General features: G+C 52.3%; 1 protein-coding gene across 19 annotated transcripts in view; it reads left to right on the top strand.

The window, feature by feature from the left end:
• The window catches only part of Plekha6 (pleckstrin homology domain containing A6), a 142939-nt gene that overhangs the window by 86106 nt on the left and 36145 nt on the right, over positions 1–20688 (top strand). For 18 of the 19 annotated variants that reach the window (XM_048809741.1, XM_048809743.1, XM_048809746.1 and 15 more), the window contains 5 exons: positions 10388–10468; positions 11093–11207; positions 16441–16545; positions 16939–17011; positions 19680–19780. In XM_048809741.1, coding sequence (XP_048665698.1) covers positions 10388–10468; positions 11093–11207; positions 16441–16545; positions 16939–17011; positions 19680–19780 — 475 coding nt within the window. Of the gene's footprint in view, positions 1–7614; positions 8337–10387; positions 10469–11092; positions 11208–16440; positions 16546–16938; positions 17012–19679; positions 19781–20688 lie in introns of those variants that run through there. The other variant, XM_048809748.1, reaches the window with a different exon arrangement.

Genomic DNA, 20688 nt, shown 5'->3' with positions numbered 1-20688 from the left:
CCCCCCCCCGCACCCAAGGTGCTGTGTTGCTCCTCATTGCAACGTTCCTGCCCAAGGCTTCCTTAAAGGCTACTGTGTGGCAGGGGACAGGGAGGAGGCAGCAGTGTCCCTTATCTCATTCCCTCCCTCAGGCCCCCTCTTTCCCTTATGTGGATGTGACTGGTGACGGCTCTGGGCCCGATATAGGCCTGGGAGCAATTCTTCCATTCCTCTCAGCTTTCCTTTCCTCCCTGCAGTAAGCTGTGGTTATCCATGGCACCTGCTTCCTGCGCCGTCTGTTCCAGAACAGGTTGCTTCCTGGGATTACCTGGTGTCCGCAGGCTCCAGATCTGGGTGGGTGCAGGGAAGGAGGAATCCTAAGCCAGCCAGTTGTGGTGGCAGCTGGCCTGTCTGATCTCCCTGCAGGCCAGCTCCTCCCGCTCTGGAGCAAAGGCCCTAAAGGAGGCCTCCCTTCCTCTTTCCTCGTCCTCTCTCCAGCCTAGACCCGAGGTTGGCCAGTTCCAGAAGGAAAATGAGACTGGAAGGAGGAACAAGTCCCCACTGCCTCTGTCCTCTGCTGCAGCTCTTTCCTCTGTCCAGTTCTCTTCCCTTAGGCTGCTTCAGGGACCTTTTCCAGTTTGTGCCCAATAGGATGACAGCGCTTTCAGACTCCCCATAAGGAGTCTTAATGCATAAGATTTAAAAAACCAAAGTAGTATCTAGATTTGTTTTGATTGGACTTTGGAACATGTCACTTGGTTTTTAATTTTTAACTTTTTGTTGTGGTTGGCAGCAGATTTTCCTTTCTTTTTGGAATTGCGTAGGACCATGAGGGACCTTGTATTTCCTGAGGGCTCTGGGCACATATCGGCTGCTGGAAGGATAAACTTGTTTGGAATTAAGTGTCTCATAGAATCCAAAAATGTTACAGCTGGAAGTTGGCTTAGAGAAAAATCTAGCTCAAGCCACTGTACAATAGAATGCTGTACACTGATGGAATGTTCTGTGGCTGTTCTGTTCAGTGTGATTGACGCCAGCCAGCTTGGGGACTGAGCCTCTGTGAAAGGTGGCTAGTATAATTGAAGAACTGAAACCTTAATTATTTTATTTAATTTTAATTAAAATTTGAATAGCCGCACATCGCTAATGGCTATCAAATTAGATGATATGGATTTGGGGTAGCGTTACTTATTTTATTAATCACTGTAACATCAGCTACTTACCGAGCAACGATTATGTGCCAAGCTTTAAATATGTGATCTCGTTTTATCCTCCAAGCCACCCTGGGTGCTGTTCCCCATTACAGACGGGGAAGCTGAACCCCAGAGAGGTAAAGTGACTCAGTACTGGTCATTGAGTCTCCTGACTCCGAGATTGCTGATCTTGCCCTGTTCCTTAAGAAGAATCCAAAGTGTCCACGACCCTTTGCTGTCACAAGTTCTCCAAGTCTCTTCCAGATCTCACTTTTCCTCTCCGGGATGTCAGGGGAATGGATGAAGGATTGTCACATAGGGGAAAGACAGCAGCAACCATCCTGGACACAGCCATGGGTGGCCCTTGTTCCCAAGCTCCCTTTGGAGCCTCCCTGTGGCCGACAGTGATCCAGGGAGATTCCTCTGCTCTCGGAGCCCTTGGCAAGCTCCCCAAGTACATGGGAAGTTCCGGGCTCCTCACTCCTGGCAAAAAGAGGTGTTCAGAATTTCCCACCGTCCATCTGTGAGCCAGCTGGCTGTGTTACTCCTGGTCTCAGACCGAAGGCCAGCCCGAGCCCTCCTGGGGCCAGCGCAGACTGGCACTCCCTGGGCTAGTGAGGAGCAATGCTACCGTCCCACCTGCTGGCCACTCTCTTCCCAGGCAGCCCCCCAGGTGGGAGGCTCTTCCTGCAGAAGCAGTGTCCAGGCTCCTGCTTGCCTTCTCTGGGTGATTTATTGCTTTCCTGTTCCCCAGACCAAGCCCCCCCCCCACCCCCCACTGTGGAGACTCTCATCAGTCCAGCTGGCCAGTGAGGGGAGGGGTCGGGAGACAGATGGAAGTCACCCAGCCATCCAATCCTCAGGGCAGGGCGAGGGTTTGAGGCTGACTCTCCTGTCTCCTCCAGTCACCACGCAACATGCCCCACAGAGCAGCAAAGCCCTGCTCCTCTAGCTCCTCGTCAGCTCTGCGTGGGAGCTGAGGGTTGGGCATAGCCAGGAAGAAGGCTCGGGCAGTGGGCAGTCTGTATGTGGCCGCCCTCTCAGACCTCCACACCCAGGCACCTCTTGCCAGACTCTACCCCACATCACACATGGTCCCCTGATCTGTCGCCCACAGGCATTACCAGTGAAAGGGTTTGTGGCTTTTGTTGCTATGTTCTTGGAGCGGGTGCTGGGAAGCCAGCGTCTCCCGGTGACTCATGAAGCCGTCTCTCCTTCCTGGAGATGAGGAACTGAGATTGGTGATCAGCAGGGATGGGGGGACCCTGGGAGATGTGAACTCTGCCTTATCACTCCCATCACTGTGGCGAGGGCAGTAAACCTCAGCCTCCCTGACTCCGCCATGGGCCTTCCTTCTTCCCCTCCCTGCGTGAGAACCAGAGACTACATGAGTTTTATTTCCCTTTGTTCCATATCCCTTCAGAGCTTTGTAACCTTTCATCCTCGACTGTCTGGCCTGGTGGCCAGTTGGTGTTGTGTACTGAAGACAGCATCCCTTAGTACCATTGTTTTATTGTTAGAATGAGAAAACAGCTTGACTGTCTCAGATTGCTGGATCAGGAACCCAGAAGCCTTGGTGGCTGTGGAGGGTGTGGAGGGGGAGGGAGAGCCCAGCTCCATCACTCTCCTCGCACGCACTTTGTAAAATTCTTTTCCATGGGGTGGGGTGGGTGGGGTCATTGCTCTCCGTGGGACTCCAGGACCAGATCTGCTGAGTTAGGAATGAAGAGAGATGGTTCCAGTGACCTTCTGTAGACCCTGAAGTGGATCCTGGGACCGCCTCAGCCTCTGAAGGGCAGGGGTTTGGAACCGGACTCAGCTGGGGAAGAGGCGTAATTAATTCTTGGCCTGCCCTGTCACCCCTGGGGATCTTTTCCATACTGCTGACTGGCAGGAGAAGGCACCGTGGAGGCCGGGCCAGGGGAGCCTTGGTTTGCCTGCCCATCTGGGTTAGCCGCCTGGGGAGGTTGGAGGAAGGATGCGGTGGAGCCGGGCTGTAGTGAGCATCGTCTCCTTTTCCCTTGGCAGGAGCAGAACAAGAGCACCCAGCAAACAGATTGTGGGGAGCTTGGGCAGGTGGCTTGCCCCAGTTCTCTAAGCGGGGCCACCGCAAGCGGGAAATGCCTTCCATTCTGCTCTGACAGCTTCTGGGTCTTAGAACCAGAGTTCTGACCCACTGCAAAGGATGTCAGTGTGCAGGCAGTTAAGGGAAGGCCACCCCCTGGAATGGTCTTCAGTCATTTTTTTCAGCCAGAAAGGACACTGGCCTGGCGTCCTGGCAGGCCCTGTGGCCCAGGTTTAATGCCTTAGTCTCTGGGTCACAGAGAGGCAACAAGGTCCCGGGCACTGGTCAGGGAGGTGGGGCAGGGGCACTGGGAAGGCTCTTCAGCAGCCAACCTGGAGGAGTTTCAGGGTGTCAGTAACTGGCGTGGCTGTGCGGACACTCCACCCTGGTTATGGTTGTTTTTCAGAAGGCAAATGGAATTCCATAAAGTAAAATAATCAGTTTAAAGATAAGATAGTTCAAGTAGGGTAGAAGATCGCTTGAAGTTCTCCAGCATGGTATCTATTCTTTCTTTTCCTTCTCTCTCTCTCTCTCTCTCTCTCTCTCTCTCTCTCACACACACACACACACACACACACACACACACACACTCTGCCTTAGACTTTCCTAGCTTCTAGTGTAAGAATAAAGAGACCTTGGGTTGGGGCTGGGTGGGGCTCAGTGGTGGAGCACTTGCCTAGCATGCATGGGGCACTGAGTTGCACATATAAATAAATAAAGTCCATTGACAACTAAGAAAATATTAAAAAAAAAAAAAGAGAGAGAGAGACCTTGGAGGTCTAGGCAGAGGCTCAAGAGACAATCCAGTAAGAGACAGGAAAGCGGGGATGCCTGGGCTGGAAGGGGGCCCCCTGATCTGTGGTGCCCCATCTTGTCCATTGAGCCAGCTCTTTTTTTCTATCTGAAGTAGGGCTGAGCTCGGGTGGAATTCCCCTGGCATTCCACACCTGGCCATAGCAGGTAAGGATGATGTGTTCGTCCCTTTGGGTTGGAAGGAGGATCCCTGAGGATGGACAGAGCTAAGCCGGAGAGGGAGCAGTCTGGCTCTCATCTCTTGAATCCTCAGCCCAGTGGTCTTAGCATTTACAGTGGTCTCAACTTGGGAGAGGGCACCCTATCGCCATTTTCTAAATAACTGGCATCCAAGGGAGGGCCAGGGCAAGGGCAGAGAAGAAAAGAGAGGACAAATACTTTGCCAGGTGAGAGCCACTGGCAGCTGGTCCCTGACACCTGTGGAGCTGGCATTTTGATCTGCAGGTGCATGAGGAAACCAGACAGTGTTGTTGAGCGGTCTCCTCCTGCCCGCAGACACCTTGAAGTGCTGCCAGTCCCCACCCCCTTTTGACCTCATCTTTATGCTGCAGCAAGTGGAAGGAAAACAGGGGGACCGTGGTGGGAAGAAGTTAGCTAGGACAGTGTATTTTTCTCTCGCAAATGATTGGAGAAGCTTCCGGAATCTGGCCCATCAAGATGGTTGGAAATGTAAACGGAGCTGGTTTTTAATTGGGACTGAATGCTGGGGCAGATAAGGCTCCCGGACAATGAAGATGAGATCCAGAAGAGGGGGAGGCAGAGAGCAGGAGCCGAGCTCTCCCCACCTTCCCTGAGTGTGGACAGCCTTGGCTCAGAATTTGCTAGCTGGGAGAAAGAAGGAAGTGGGAGGGATGGGCCACTGTAGCCCCACTTCCCACTCACGCCACAGTCCTCTCTCTGCCTCATGAGCTCTATTGCCAGAAGCCAGGGCGTCCTCGGGATGGGGAAGCTGGGCCAGGACTAATTCTCTGTCAGCAAATTTTCAGGAGCTATGGAATGAAGCAACTTGGTACAGGCAGATCACCAAGAGGGGCCCCCAGGGTGGAAAGAGTGGAGTGTGTTTCTCTAGTTGTTCAATATTTATCTCACAGTGGGGGCCCTGGGCATCCAGCCTGGGTGCCTGAGTGTGTGTATGTGCTCGTGTGCACACCAGCAAAGGGTCATGAAGACAGGTTGATGTTGTGGCTTATAAGTATGAAGGGCCAGGCCATGCCATTCAGATGCTGAGGAGGTCTTGAATCATAGAGAAGCCCTAACAAGGAGGAGAGACGGCGGCCTCAAGAGTGGAGAAGACACAGGTCTTATCTTTGTAATTGACTGGTCTTGGCACTTCGGAATGCTTGCCCCTGGATTTGTTCTTCAGCAGAATGAGCCTAGCTATTAATGTCTTATGCATAACACATTTCATATTTTGAAAGTTTGCGGCTATTCTTTCAAAGAATTAGAAGGTATTTCATTTGCACATGAGAAAACTAAGGGCCCAAGAAGTGATATCACACTGCTAATTCATGCTAGATCCCGCGTGGAAGCCCTGTTCTGCCAAGTACTCTTTTCACCGGTGGCACTGCTGTTGGGGTCACCTCTTGGGACCAGTGAATCAGTGACCACTGACTGGCAACCCGGAGTGTAGGGTGCTTCGGCCTCTGACATCAGATGTCCTTTATTGGGTTCCCCCCGCTTTTCTTGGGTGCAGTTTGAGAGGACCACTCAGGTCTGTATTCATAACCATTTGCCCTTGAGCCATGAAAGCCTCTTGATATCCCAAAAGGAAGGAGAGAGGAGTGAGGAAACTGATCACCTATTCTCATTTCCCCTTTTAATGTTCTCTTGGGAAGTTCTTGACGTTTAACCTAAAATGAAAATCTGTCGCACCATGCAGTTTAGTGATAAAGGGAAAGAGCCCCAGCTGGGCCCTCCATGTGCCGGCTCAACCCCGAGGATTTCGGAGCTCTCAGCAAGCAGGGAAGCCCTGGAGCCTCCCCTCCTTCCTCTTTCCCTGGCTCGTCACTGGGCAGGAGAGAAGTTAATTTAACTTGCCACTTAAGCACAGGCTGTGGGAGGCCCCCGAGTTCAGCTTGAGGAGAAAGGGGCTATTTTTGCCTCCTCTAGAGGAAGAAAACTCATTTTCCCAATGCACCCCACCCCCTCCTCCTCCTGTGCAGATGAGCTTAATTTTCTTTCCTTCCTAATGAAGATGGATCCAAGCCAAACTATATATTCTGGGGGGATCCAGGCAGGGAAGCCGAGTGAGGGGGCGAGGGGGCAGAAATAGAGCTTCTCTTCAGAGAGGAAGTAATTAATTTTAAGAGAGAGCTAAGATAGGGAAGCCCTTGGTAATATAATGTCAGACTCCAATGCAAGTGACTGAAAACTGAATCAGAGCCCAGAGAGTTTCTTTCATTCATTCATTTACTCATTCAACAAATGTTTATGGAGCACCTACTATGCACAGGCAGGGACCTCAAAACAGGCCTCAGAAGAGGGCTCAGCACAGCACAACCACAGCAGGGCTCCATTAACTGGATCAGCAGCAGGAAGAGGGCATGATCTGAAAACTTAGGCCTCCTGTCACCAGGATGAATCATTTGCAAAAGTCCCACTAAATGGCTGAATATATTGATCTTTTGGATTTAGGATTAGCTGTTTAAACATCAGCAGCTGTTGACCCCAGTTATATCCCAACCAGCTTGACTCTTCATGGGTTAAATAATAATGTTGTCCATTTGCTTTTCCATTCACTGATGACATTGTTCCCTGACCAAGTTCTATCCTCCATCCAAACAATTAGATTAGCCCCTCCTTTTCAGTGTCTGTTGTGATATCACAGAATTACCATAGCAACAGACTATGATGTCAACACAATGCCTGGTCTTGCTAAAAAAGAGCCCCGTTGGTTTGAAAGGAACCTGTCATGTGAAGACAAAATGGAATAATATAGAAAACCAGAGGAACGGGAATTTGATATCAAAAAGAACATCTTGGCAGGGTAAGGTAACTGGGTGGGCCTGGGTGTCCTTTGCTAGAACCCTTTGCAAACCACCAAGGTGCTTTCATTGAGATGAGCATTGATTAGTGAGCCTGCTTGCCTGGAGACAGGGGTGGGAGGAGGTGACCTTCAAGAAGTCCTCCAAGACCAAGGATCCCAAGACAAGGAAGACATTAGGAAAGGGGGAGATTTGACCAGCTTTGGCTTCTGGGGAATTCGGGGGAATTAACATCAGTGCAAAACCTCCTTGCTCGTGAGTTGATCTGACAGGCACCAGCTGGAATTTATCATCTTGCATCTGGGAAGATTTGCAGCAGTAAACACACAGTGACCCCTTCTCAAGCCCCATTTGCTGCCCTCTTCCTCACAAGCCTTGGGAGGAAGCTTTCCTTCCATTTCGCCAGAGCAGAGAAGCCCAGTTCCTTGCCATCAGCTCTGGCTCCCCGACATCCACGCCCATCCACACTCTGGATCCACAAGTCCCGTCCCTCCCAGCTGGACTACGGCTCCCAGAGGGCAGAAGAGCTGCTGGGTCTGAGGGCAGCTGGGCAGAGGCCAGTGGCTTCTGTCTGTACAGCAGGCTGGGTAGGCAGAGGAGAAGAGAAAGGAGACTTTCTCAATTAATCTCAGCCTCTCAGCAGCGGCAGCAATAACGGGGAATGAACCTGGAGCTTCCCTTAACCCTGTACCCTCAGGCTCTGAAGGGTGTCTGAGAAGCAGAGTTGATTTTCAGCTCCAGAGCCTGTGTCTGGGCTGGGAGCTGGGAAGCAGCACCGTCTCCCTGCAGGTCGAGCTGGCATGAGTTTCTGCCGTGCAGATGGGAATGCAGCCCCATGCTCCTCCGCCCGCCCAGCCACTCTGTGTCCTTAGCTCAGTGAGGTCGCACTACCTGGAGGTGGTTCACCTGCTCAGTGCACGCCCCAACTCTCCGTGGCTGCATTTTCTCCTTGGGGACCTGAACGAGGAGGATGCCGTCCCCTCCTCGCTTATCCAGTCTCCAGTCCTCTGACCGGTGGTAGTCCAGCCGGATACTAGGAAGCTGCAGGCCCGCTGGGGCACCTGGGTGACCCCTACCATCACCCAGGGAGAGCCCCCTCCCTGTTCTCTAATGCCAGAGCCGGGAAGAGGGGCAACCAGCAGACAGCCTGCCACCGCTTGCGCTGTTCCTCTGCCACGGCCCGAGGACTTACTTCTCAGAGGGATGGTAGCAGCAGGGTGGCTGGTGGGTCCTCCGAGGCTGCCCAACTGGGGACTGAGCTGCCAAAAAGATGCTGAAGTTTCGGGCTGACCGACGAGCCAGGTAGGGATCTCGTCCATGGACCGTGAGCCTGGTGAACTCGGAGCCGGCGGCGCTGGCACTCACCCTGTTCCCGTCTGGGGGCTTGGCGGTGAGGGGTCTGCTGGCAATGACCTGGGAGGAGAGCGCAGTTAGGTCAATGGTTGCTGCATTGCAGTGCCCGTGAAGGGGAAGCTATTTTGAAATTGGTAGCGTGGGGATGGAGAGAGCACGTCATCTGTAGGGGTTGCTGGGTAGGAGACTCTGGGGCAGGGAGAAATGTGCCGTACCCTGGGAGACTCGAGACAGCTGACAGCTGACTGCCTGCATGCTTCTGTGTGTCTGTCTGTACCAGAGCCTGCAGGAAGCTCCCTGGAGCTACCATTGGGAACACACAGATCATTAGGGGCCTGGAGGGGCAAAGAGGTGGGAGGGAGCAAGTGCCCCACACCACTGGGTGAAAGCAGAGAAGTTGTCACCTCAAGGACCTTCACTGTCACCACTGCCTTTGCACCAGACTTCTAAGGGGACAGAGCCAGGGACAAGGTTAACTGCAGGCAGGTACCTTTCCTTGCAAAGACCCCCTGTGATTAAGTTGAGAGCATCGTCTTTGGAAACGTGGAACCGCCGTTTGGGAAGTGGGGAGTGGATTCCCAGTGTTCTAGAGTCAGAAGCCAGGAGGACACTGGTCAGGTCTGGGGTCCTGTCTGCACAGCCAGACTTTCCCATTGGCCGTAGCCACTACCTGCTGTGCTGCTGTCTCCCGTGTGCCTTTGGCTTACATCTGAACATGACCAGTTTGGAAGCTGGAAAAAACACACTTTGATATTATCTTTAGCTTCAGCAGGCAGCGCAAGGGTGAGATGTGTCCTGGGCTAAAAGAGGTGCCAACAAGGTTATTTTCCTTCCCTGAAGCAGCTGAAGCGAGCTGAGCTCTTTTTCCCCACTGCTGACCTGCGGGGGGCTGAACAGAGCACTGGGTCTTTACCATGGGGTCTGAAGTGGCCCCGCCTTAGTCCCTATGCTTGCTCTTAGGGTCTGCTGGAGCCTGCGCTCTCTGGACTCTCACAGTATTTTTCGAGGGGTGGGAGAAGTGCTCCTTAAAGCTCCCTTAGCCCCCACAGGCCCGGATTTCAAATATCCGCTACTATGTTCCTGCCAGGTAGTTGCTGCTAATGGAATACAACCCAGATAGGCCACTGCCCCAGCCCCTCTGAAGTCTGTCTGCTGTCTTCCTCCTTATGCCCCCTGAGAGGCCACCGGGAAGCTGGCCTGACATCCAGCTAGCCAGCAGAGACGCAGGCTGCCTCCATGTACCGTTCCCCATCTGCCTCGCCTGCACCCCGCCCCTGGTTTGTGCTTCCTGGCAGGCTGTCCTCATAACACACCACCCCACTCCCAGCCACAGTGTCCCTTAATTAGATCTGACTGTTCAGCCAGCACTGACCTTGATGCCTGACAGCTCGCGATGTCTCTGTGACATCCAGTAGCCCTTGGATGGAAGACCCTGGGCTCAGAGCATGAGCGAGTCCCGGCCCAAGCTCAAGAATGGAGTTTCTGAATCTTCCGTTTCCTTTCAAGAAAGAGATGGAGCATAAAGCAGGAGAGAAGTAGTCCAAGGTCACAGGAGAGTTCTTTCAGCAAATAATGAGGGAGCGTGTTTTATGCAGAACACTGGCAGGCAGCTTCTCTGCTTGGGAACCTGCCACGCATGAAATCTTGACTGTGTTGGACAGACAGTTCAAACACCGCGCCCCCCACGCATGCCTGAGATAGCTGCGGGACGAGTTAAGTGTGGCTGGTGTCCAGCCTGGGGAGCTCTAGTAAGTGGCTGACACTGACTAGTGATTGGTGATGAGGCTTCTTTTCTCTTCCCTCACCCCACCCCTCCCCACCCCAGCAACAGCTTCTGCCACTCAAGCCTTGTTCTCCCTCTGGCCCCCTTTGGGGGTGCAGAGGTAGAGCTGCTTTCATGGTCACCTGTCCCCGTCACTGCCCAGGGTCTGTTCTCCCTTTGGCTCATGTCTCTGTCCTCTGCATTTTTATCACAGTTTCTCTCACTGTTGCTTCTACAGCCACAATGACAGACGGAACACATTTCGTCACCCAGTGACTGGCCAAGTCCCAGAGGAGAACAAGAAGTTCGACTTGAAAACGTAAGTTTTGCCTTCTATTTACTGTTTGGCCTTTTTATCTTTTGTCACCGCCATTCCATGGCCACCTTGCACTGGGATGGGGAGGATGATGGGGAGGATGATGGGGAGGGAAGGAAAAGAAGGGATTTGGGATCCTTTAGTTCTGAGACTGGAAACTTCTTCTGGGACCCATCTCCTGACATCCCCAGCCCCTTTTCCTGGTGCATCTCACAGGTTGAACCGAAGGAGTAAAAGCCAGGTCTGAGGTTGGCATAGCACCCAGGGGCCTTGGCAGGAGGCAGAGAGAGAATCTGATATAATCTTGAGGGCTGAACATGAATTTGGCCTACGCTGGATTCTGCATCTCTGAATGAAAGGGAAAAAAAGGAAAGAAAGGATAATTAATTGACTCCTAGGCCACCAGCCATTGTACCTTTAAGATTAGAAGGGAAGGAGTTCTGGAGTCTGAGAATCTAGATTTTTAAAATAAAAAAAGAGAAGAAAGAGAATATCTGGGATGACCAGCATATAATCCCAGAAGAACTGAGGAGAAACTCTGAATGATCTCTTGATGGGTGGGGAAGTTTTTCCCCCGTTGCTTCTTGGCTCTGACTAGTCTCTTTCTTTTGTTCAATTTGAAATCAGATCGGCCTTGGACATGTCCAATAAAACAGGTGGGAAACGCCCTGCTACCACCAACAGTGACATATCCAACCACAACATGGTGTCCGAGGTCCCTCCAGAGCGGCCCAACATTCGGGTGAGTCCAGTCCCTCAAAGCAGGAAGGAGATGTCTTCAATGCATGTTTATTGGGATCTCAGGGATCCTAGGAAAGTCTCACCTACCCAGCTCATTCTGTACTCCAACGGACAGGTGAGGTGGCCCAGGGAGATAGTCAGTGGGAAGGGAAGAGGGCTCAGACCAGAATCTTGCAGAGGACCAACATCTAGACCTGGGGTTCTCAGCCTCAGCCCCGTTAGCCTCCGGGCTTGACAGTTCTCACTGGTGTGGGAGTGACCTGTGCGCTGAAGGATAGTGACCTGCATCTCTGGCCCCTGCCCTGTTGATGCCAGTAGGATCTCCCTCCAATTATGGGTGAGAGTCAGAGTGGGATGAAAGTCAGGGACCCCCAGGAGGAAGAAGTGTCTCAGAGAAGAACGTTGCAAAAGGGCCCTGCCAGATCAGGGCTGCTGACTTGTGTCCTTGTTTGGTGACAGGGTGGTAACTAGAGGAGAGGGTGGTCTGAGAGGTGTGATGAGGGCAGAAGGCAAGGCGGAGAGGGTTAAAGAGGAGATGGGAGAGGAGAGGTAGACACGTGGAAGGGTAACAGTTCTAAGATGATAATAAATTCATACAATGGAGTATTCTCCAAAACTTAAAATGAACTTGCTCTGTGTGTACTAACAGGGATTCTTCTTGAAAACATGATTCTGCAAGTTGCAGAATATGGAAAATATAACACTTATGTAAAATGCACAAATATGAAAAGCGGCACTACATATTTATAGGAACAGCTGCAGTCCAAGTATATAACCATGAACAGGAAGGCTCGTTTTGGGTCAGTGGTTACCTCCAGGGAAGGAAAAGGTAATGGGATTGGCCCGGTGCTTCCCAGAGAGAGTTAGCTCTGACAACATAAGGGGATGATTGCATATTGTTCTCTATTTCCCTGAAATGCTTGGAATATTTCAAAAAGGAGGAACTTTTTATTTTTACTTTTCGATGAGCATATATTCATCGTGCATATGAATGAGGTTCCATGTGGTGGTTGAGCTCACACATGCAGCATGCCCTGATCCAATCAGGCTCATGAGCATTTCCCTGTCCTTACCATTTCTTCATGTTTGGCGGCTTTGTGCTCTTTCTTCCAGAGCTTCATAAAATATATAACAGGTGGTTGTGAACTATAGTCAGATGGAAGGAAAATATGGAGTGGGGATTGGAAACCAGAGGGAAGGAGGCGGAGGGGATTTGTTGGTTAGGCAGAGGCCTGCGGGGAAGGATTAGTCTTCGTAGACAGGTTGAGAAGGGGATGGTTGGTGAGTTGTGTTTTCATGGTGTCGGGGTGCCTGCGTGTTAGCCTGGGTTGGGGAAGCGCATGTCTTCCTGAGATGCATAAAAATAAAAGTATGTGAAGCTGAGAGTGGGTGTCTAGGAAATTAAAGATGTCCCCACCTGACTGCCTCCACTTTTGCAGGAAGGAAGGAAGCAGGGTGCTTTGTAGGGAGGAGAAGCGCATGGGAATGTGTCAGGTCAGGTGCGTGAGAACACGCAGTGCACGTTTGGGTAACAGGAATGGTGCTCAGCCAGGGACACACGGAACATGCTGCTGGGTAATTGAAGGATCATCTGAGGTTGAAGACTAAGAATCTGTGTGCCTGCTCCACAGGCTGGTGTGGTTTTCCTTCAGCAGTGCTCAGAGCCCAGCTGTGAGGGCAAGGCAGGCAGAGTGTTGGATTGACCCGTGGCTGCTGGGAAGCTGGGCACAGGCACCGGGTGGCTAATGTGTTGAGGGGTGGCCCCGGGAATGTCTAGAAAGGCAAACTATGGGAAGCCACTGCTCTGGTGGCAGAGAGAAGGGGGAAGGATTTAGGGATTTGCATATCCTTAAGGAGGCAGACAACTTCTTCAAATGACGTTTCTTGGCCCTTATCTGTGAATTTTCACTAGTAATGTCCAGAAAATAACTTTGTTTCCTACTTGTGGAGGTACTTTATAATAAAGCCCAATCTCTTCTTTCCTTCTGTCTCTGCAAGTATATTCTTAGTGTTTGTTATGGCTGGCACCTTGCTGGCTATGGTGATATAGGAATGAACAAAACCAAAGTCCTTTCTGCAAAAAGCTCAGTCGCGTGGTAGAGGAGACAGAAAGCCAGCAGCTCCATTGCTGAGCAATGTGACAAGTTTTACACTCTACAGATGTCCGGAGTTGCTAACTGTTGTGGGGGTGGGTGGTTAGGGAGGTCTCATGGAGAATCTATGCTGGATTTTAAAGAGTGGGCTGGGAATTGTGGGTGCTGAGGGAGGATGTCCTCCCTTTGTGAGGGAGCCCAGGTGAGCAGAGGTTCAGGAGGAAGAGACAGCAGAGGTGGGGCTTGGGTGCCAGAGGGGCAGAAGCCGGGCTGTAGACCCGATCGGATCTCATGGATTCCCGCTTCTGTACTGTGCTCAGGTATCTGAGCTCTCCCCTAAGCGATGAGGACTAGTAAGAAATTTGAAGCAAGAGAATCACACAATTCTATGTGTTTTAGAAAAATCACCTCAATTCATTGCCCAGGATGGATAGCAAGAAGAAATGAGGACCTGCAAGATGACAGCAGCAGAATTTCAGAGGGAAAAGAGATTTGAGGCTCTGTTAAGGAGACAGACTCAGGCTGAGGGTGTGGCTTGGGGATAGAGGGCATGCCTAGTCACACCACCTCTGGGCTCCTTCCTCGGCACTGATAACACACAACATCAAAGCAGATCTTTCAGCCCACATCCATGGTGGTAGGAAGGAGTAGAGGAAGCAGGGAAGCAGGGACTCGACTCCGAGTTCTGATGTGGGTGGCTGGGTGGGTTGCAGCGTCGTCCACCAAGATGAGGAATACAGAAGAGTAGGTTTGGGTAGAAAGAATGAATCTGGCTCTGCTCTTACTTAATCCTAGTCAGACATTGAGTTATAAAATGGACTGGCGCTAGGAGATACAGATCAGGGAACCCTGATCCTGTTGCTGGTACTTGAAGCAGTGGGTAGAGATGAGCTTGCACAAGCTCCAGTAAAGCTCCAGGGCTGGGGTGTGGCCGGGTGTAGAGTGCTTACCTAGCACAGGAAAGGCACCCAACCCCAGCACCACCAAAACAAAAACAATAACAAAACCCTCAAATAAAATTTTATTTGGAGGCTGGGCTCACAGCTTCAGAGTTCTCACTCCATAAGCAGCTGGCTCCATTCCTCGGGCTTGAGATGAGGCAGGACATCATGGTGGAAGAGTGTGGTGGAGGGAAGTTGCTCATGTGATGATCAGGAAGCCGAGAGAGACTCCACTTGCAAGATACAAAATATATACCCCAAAGGCATACCCGCAATGCCCACCTCCTCCAGCCGCATCCTACCCACCTCCAGCCACCACCCCGTTAATCCCATCAGGGGATTAATCCACTGATTGAGTTAGGGCTCTCAGAACCCAGTCATTTCTCCTCTAAATCTTCTTGCATTGTCTCACACTTGAGCTTTTAGGGGACACCTCTCATCTAAACCATAATAGGGGATGGGGGTAGAGGGGGAGTTTGGGGGTGTGTGAGAGGATGAGAGAGAGGTGCCATCAGATGGAGAGACTGGGGCTTGCTGGCCAGGAGAAGCAGCCAGCAGAGAAGGGCACGTTGAAGACAGGCTTGAGAGGAGATGTCAACAGGGCAAAGTCTCAGAGGAGATGGCGGGCTAGAAGGGTCAGCTGTGGAAGGGCAGGTGATACCTCTCCTGTTGACATTGGAGGGAAAAAGACAGTGAAGAGGGCAGTACTTTTCTAGGTAAAAGGGTGTGGAATTGAGGAAGTGCATGTATGGTTGTGGAAGAGGAGCCAGGTCCAGTATGGGGACGGCAGAGGTGGGAGGTTGGGGGACTTGGGAGGACAGTGTGGGGCTCTTGCTGTGGGGCTCTGTGGGGCTCTGCCCAGCCGGGGCTGGGAACCCTGGGTCTGCAGTGACCTCATCTGCCCTGCAGTATGATTTTAAATTTTTTCTTCCTCTAGCAGCACCGTAATCTGGCTGTGAGTACAGGGAGGGAGGATAATTTGATTAATTTGGAATATTGAGTTTCAGAGAAGATGAAGCAGAAAAATAATGGATGGGTGTTTTGAGTCCAGCTTTGGAAGGACATAATGAAAACCAGGAAGCAGCGGATGAATCCAGAGAAAAGGGAAATGGGGATCTCAGGGGAATAGAAAAGCTGGGGGTAGTTAAGTAATGGAGGGAAGAAGGCCAAAGGGAGGAATATAGTGACCAGCAAGTGGGAATTCTAGAACTGAAGGTGTTAGTGGACGGTGGCTTGGGGTGCTGACAGTCTAAGGTGAGGTGTAGCCCGGGCATGAGCAGCTGGAACAGAAGATGGAGGGTTTTGGAGTTGAGGAGGTCAAGGGCATTGGATGGGTAAGGAGATGTCTCATATCAGAATCCTTAGACTCAAGCCAGGCACAGTGGTGCACACCCGTAATCATAGCTCCTGGGGAGGCTGAGGCAGGAGGATTGCAAGTTCGAGGCCAGCCTAGGCAACTTAGCAAGACCCCCATCTCAAAATAAAAAAAATAAAAAGAGCTGGGGAGGAAGCTCAGTGATTGAGCACCGTTGGGTTCAATCCCAAGTACCAAAACAAAAATGAAAAATTAAAAAAAAACCCATAAAATAAAAACCCTTTATAGAGTCCAAAAGAAGGGTGTAGAAGCTGATGTTGAAGGGTTAAGTCGTGGGAGGCCAGAAAGTGGGGCTTCAGGAATACAGACTGTTGCCAGAATGTGGGAGAATGACAGTGTCCACACGGCGAGGAGCTAGGAAAGCACCCCTCGGTCTCCCCAGCTCTGTGGGGTGCTGTGGCTGAGACAATGAGCAGGAGTTGAGCAGGAGTTGAGCAGGAGTTGACGTGGGCCATTAATTTAGAGTTGAGTGGATTCCAGAGAGCACTGCGAAGAGATGGGGAGTCAGGAGGGCAGGGGAAGAGGGTCAGGCCAGGAGTAAAAGGAGAAATCTTGGTTTTTTTTTTTTCCTCCAAAGGAAAAAAAGCAAAGCTATGAGACAGCTAGGACTCCTCTTATGAGACCCAGTTTCGAGATTGAAAAAAACGAGCTAAAGTCGGTCCTGACCTGGAGTTAGTACCAGCTCCCAGAGTCTCACCTGGTTCTCAGCAGGAGGGCACCCAGGAGTGAGCTGGAGAGAGCTTGCTCCTCAGGGGGCAGCACCCTCGCAGATGGAGCAGAGGGAAGGAGAGGAAGCAGCTCAGGTGTCTTTCCCTGTTTCCCCAGGCGACACGAACATCCCGCAAAGCCATCGCCTTCGGCAAGCGTTCACACTCCATGAAGCGGAACCCCAACGCGCCGGTCACCAAGGCAGGCTGGCTCTTCAAGCAGGTGAGGCGCCCTGCGCTCTGCCCACCATCGCCACCTCTGACAGCGCCGTGACTCCTCTGTGCTGATGGCAGTCTGTGTATTTTTTTGAGGTCCCTCTTGCCATGGTGGGGGTGACAGGTGTCCACTGACTGGCCTGGCCTCATCCCTGCCTGCCCTTCCGCTCACTTATTCTGGCTCATTTCTTGCCCTTTTTATCTTCCCCCTGATGAGGTGGCACCGAGCCTCAGAATGACAGAGCTGGAATGTCACAGGCAGCAATCTAATGTCCCTTCCCTGCCTCTGTGACCTCCAGGGTGTCGCTGAGCCTGGATGTCCTTTTAAGCTGGGCCGTGCCCTTTGCCCCCCTCGCCCAGCCCACAGCCCCTCACCTCCGTCTCTCCCCGTGTCCCGCAGGCCAGCTCCGGGGTGAAGCAGTGGAACAAGCGCTGGTTCGTCCTGGTGGACCGTTGCCTCTTCTACTACAAAGGTGAGCCCGCCCCTGGGGTGTCGACTGGCAGAGCCTTGGCAGGACAGGTCTCCCCCCTCGAGTGCTTGGCGCCCGAGGAGTGTGACAGGGGATGGTGGCTTGTGCCACCTCACCCACGTTCATTCAATTCAGCAGTATTTCTGGATTGCCTGCTAGGTTTTAGGCAGCGATCTGGGTCCTGGTTGGTGACACAGTGGGTGACAAGGTAGTTATATGCTTGGTGAAGTCTGGAAGGGGTAGGAGAGAGGAAGAAGATGAAGAGGTTCCTAGTGAGCCCCTGTAGGTCACTGCGTCCTGGAGGCTTGCACCTTGGTCTTCTTCAGGTTCCACCGGAATGGACAGTCTGGTCAGTGAGGGCAGGAATTTCTGCCAATTTTGTTCACTCCTGAGTCCACAGCATCTAAACATTGCACTGCACACAGTGAGTGTTTAGTGGATAGTGCATAAATGAGAGGCCCCCAGCTTCTACTCTCTGTCACCCCCGCATTCACCCCTAGCCTGCTCCCTGATCAAAAATAAATAAATAAATAAACAAAATAAAGGAGAGCAAAGCTCTGGTAACTTTGATGCAACCTGCTCTAGGAAGTTATTTAAAAATATTCAGAGCCACATGTGTCACCATGGGCACAGAGGGCACAAGGGCTGGCTGATGACAGCAATGGTGGCATCATCAGGCTGCTGTGGTGGCAGGAGGAAGCAGACCCAGGAGATAAGACAGGGATGTGAGCTCAGAGAGGCTGTTCTTGGTGCTTGCTCGGATTGGCTCGACTCAGGATGGCTGAGCCCTGGTTTCCCAAGGCCTCCTGGGAGCAATCTGATGAATCATTAACTTGGGCAAACAAAGGTTGTACCCGGTGACCCTTTCGCCCCAGGGTGCCACTGTCCCTGAGCACTAAGCTAAGGCCAATTGAACTCTTAAGGAAGAGGGATCAGAGGGGCTGCGGATTCTGGGGCCAGGCACAGAGAAAGGCCCAAACTTGCAGAGACTGTGCCCAGGCCTGGCCCCTGGGTGCTGAGCCCCGGAGCAGAGTAGGACTGGCCTGGAAGGAGAGCCAGTGTCTGTGCAGAGGAGGGGCTAATGTACTGAAAAGGGGTCACAGCCACAGAGGGGTGGTCTCAGGTCAGCTCTGGGCTTCGCCTGTTTTCTGTGGCTGGGTCATTCACCGTGAGGGGAGGTTTATTATGGCCCACAGTTCTGGAGGCTGGAAGGTGCGAGAACACAGTGGTTTCTGGGGAGGGCCTCGTGCTGCTTCAACTCACGGCAGAAGGTAGAGAGGGGACGCACAGATGACACAAAACAGGAGGGCCGCCTCGCCTCCAAGGCCCCGCTGTGGTAGGGGAGCTCTGTGTGGGAAGAGCACCCATCCCTCTGTGACCCCACCACCTCTCAGCACCTTACATTAAAATCAGATTCCCACGTGAGCTTTAGCTCATCCAAACCAGAGCAGCCCCTAAACGCTGGCCTGCCCTCTGCCAGGCGGGGCCCGTCTCCTCAGCAGGTGGGCAGCCTCAGTTTTCCCAAAGACAGCTTTGGAGTCCAGCCTCAAGTCCTTCCTGCTCCTTCATTTGACCCCTCCCTCTGGCATCCGGCTGTGGGCTAAACAGAATCGCAGACCAAGTATCTTGTGGGTCTGTGGATGTGACAAGAGGGGAAGCAGAGCTCTGGGAGTCGTAGCCCTGCAGAGGTTTCTTCTGGACTCTGAGGGTTTTTCAGAGTCCCCAACCCCAGGAATACACAGCAGACCCAGCAGAGGAGAGGGTCTTGCCATGGCCGCATAGTTGTCCCCCACCTGTCCCACAGAGGGCTCCTGCCCTTTCTGGCCTCCTGCTGACAGCTGGGCGCCTGACTAGCTAATCCATCAGGCTCCTCCAGATCCGGGATGAATTATGTAACAGCCCCATTGTTAGTGATTGTTAGCCTGATCCTGAGAGGACAGGGCCCGGGGCTCCACGCAGGAGCTATAAAGGGGGTCTGCAGCAGGAAAAAGGCAAAGCAGGCTGCTGGGGGCTGGGAGCACACTGAGAGAGCTACCCAGAGCTTTAGAGAGCAGGAGGAGAAGTGGTGCACACGACCCTGCTCCATCCTGTCCCCTGCTGTATGCACTGCTACTGGAATTGTCCTGTTTAGTGAGGCAGGATAGATGGGATAGGGGTCGGCAAGGCCAGCTTTGGAGTCAGGCTTCTTGGGTGGAAAGACCACGCCCACTACTTAGTTTTTAAGGAAACTTGGACAAACTCCTCGGCCTCTGTGTCTTAGCTTCCCATCGAATGGGGGGTGATATGGGTACCCCTTTGCGGGATAGTTTGAAGAGTTGAATCCAGTAAGACATTTAACTTGGAACGCTCCTAATATGAGGCGAACACTCCAGAAACATCAGCTCTTCCTTAATAACTGGTTTGTGCATTAGAATGTGAACGCCCCGAGGGTGGGCACCTTTCTCTTATTCCCTTCTGTAGTCCAGTGTCTGAACAGCGTCCGCCAGCCCCTCTGCCCCCCCACCCCCAGCTCCAGGGAGTGCCTCTTGGAGTGTGTGTGGTGGTCGTGAGTGTCTGGCAAGTAGTAGGTGGGCATCAGGTGTTCACAGAGCAGGGCCAGCATGCTCCTGGCTCCCCCTGCCCAGGTGCGCATGTGAGCACACACACCCTTGTGCCTCTGTTTCTCTGGCAGATGAAAAGGAGGAGAGCATCCTGGGCAGCATCCCCCTGTTGAGCTTCCGGGTTGCAGCAGTGCAGCCCTCGGACAACATCAGCCGGAAGCACACCTTTAAGGTCGGTTGGCTTTCCTCTCCCAGGTCTGGGGGAGGGAGGCCCTGTTCTTCTAGAGCATATGGAGATAGAGAAGGGTCAAGGGCATCTCCCTGAGGAATCCAGGTGGTGATGGAGGAGGAAGGGAGCAGGCAGTGGCCTCTGGACTCAGATGGGTTACTGGGAGGCCAAGGTGAGGCTGTGCTGGGACACCCCTCTTCTTCACAGGGGTCACGTGGGTAATTCCCCTTAGGTGGACCGATAGGGGTGTGCCTCAGTGGTACCACAGTTTTTACTGGGAGAGAAAGTTACGTCCTGGGCCCTTGGACTTTCTGCTCCTGGGAAATCCCTCTGAACAGAGGCAGAGCTGTGCCTGGTGGAATTCTTGAGATCTTTTCTGGAAAGCCTCCCGCTCCACCTTGGGTCCAGGGAAGGGGATCCCTCCTCCAGCCAAATTAACTGAAATTGCAATCTTTAGAGGAAATGAGGAGTTGAGTTCTGCTCCAATCCAAAGCTGCAAACTTCTGTAGACAACAGTTTTGAGAGAACAAGGGCCAGGAAAATGGGACTCGGCTGCCTCTCCGTGTCACTCCCTCAGAACCCCCCAGGGATCCACCCATCAAAGACACTGCTCGCTCGCAGCTGGCTCTTCCTAGGCCAGTGTTTTTCCACATTTAAAAATTCATGACCCATTAAAAACTATAAAAATCTCATGCCCTTTTTGTACTTTGTGATGCAAAAAAAAAAAAAAAAAAACAACCCTTAGGTTTCTTTTCATTTTCCAAATGTAAAATTATAAGCTAAACTGTGCATTTCCGTAGGACAAAGCCCTCTGTCCCCCAGTAGACAATTGCCATCTCAAACCCTGAAAACCCAAAACTGAGGTGTTAGATGATAGGACCTATGGGTCTCACCAGGCCACTGTCTGAGCT

The sequence above is a fragment of the Marmota marmota genome, unplaced genomic scaffold, assembly GCF_001458135.2.
Source record: "Marmota marmota marmota unplaced genomic scaffold, marMar, whole genome shotgun sequence".
NCBI classification, from domain to species: domain Eukaryota; kingdom Metazoa; phylum Chordata; class Mammalia; order Rodentia; family Sciuridae; genus Marmota; species Marmota marmota.
This window is presented reverse-complemented; position numbering and strand designations above follow the sequence as displayed.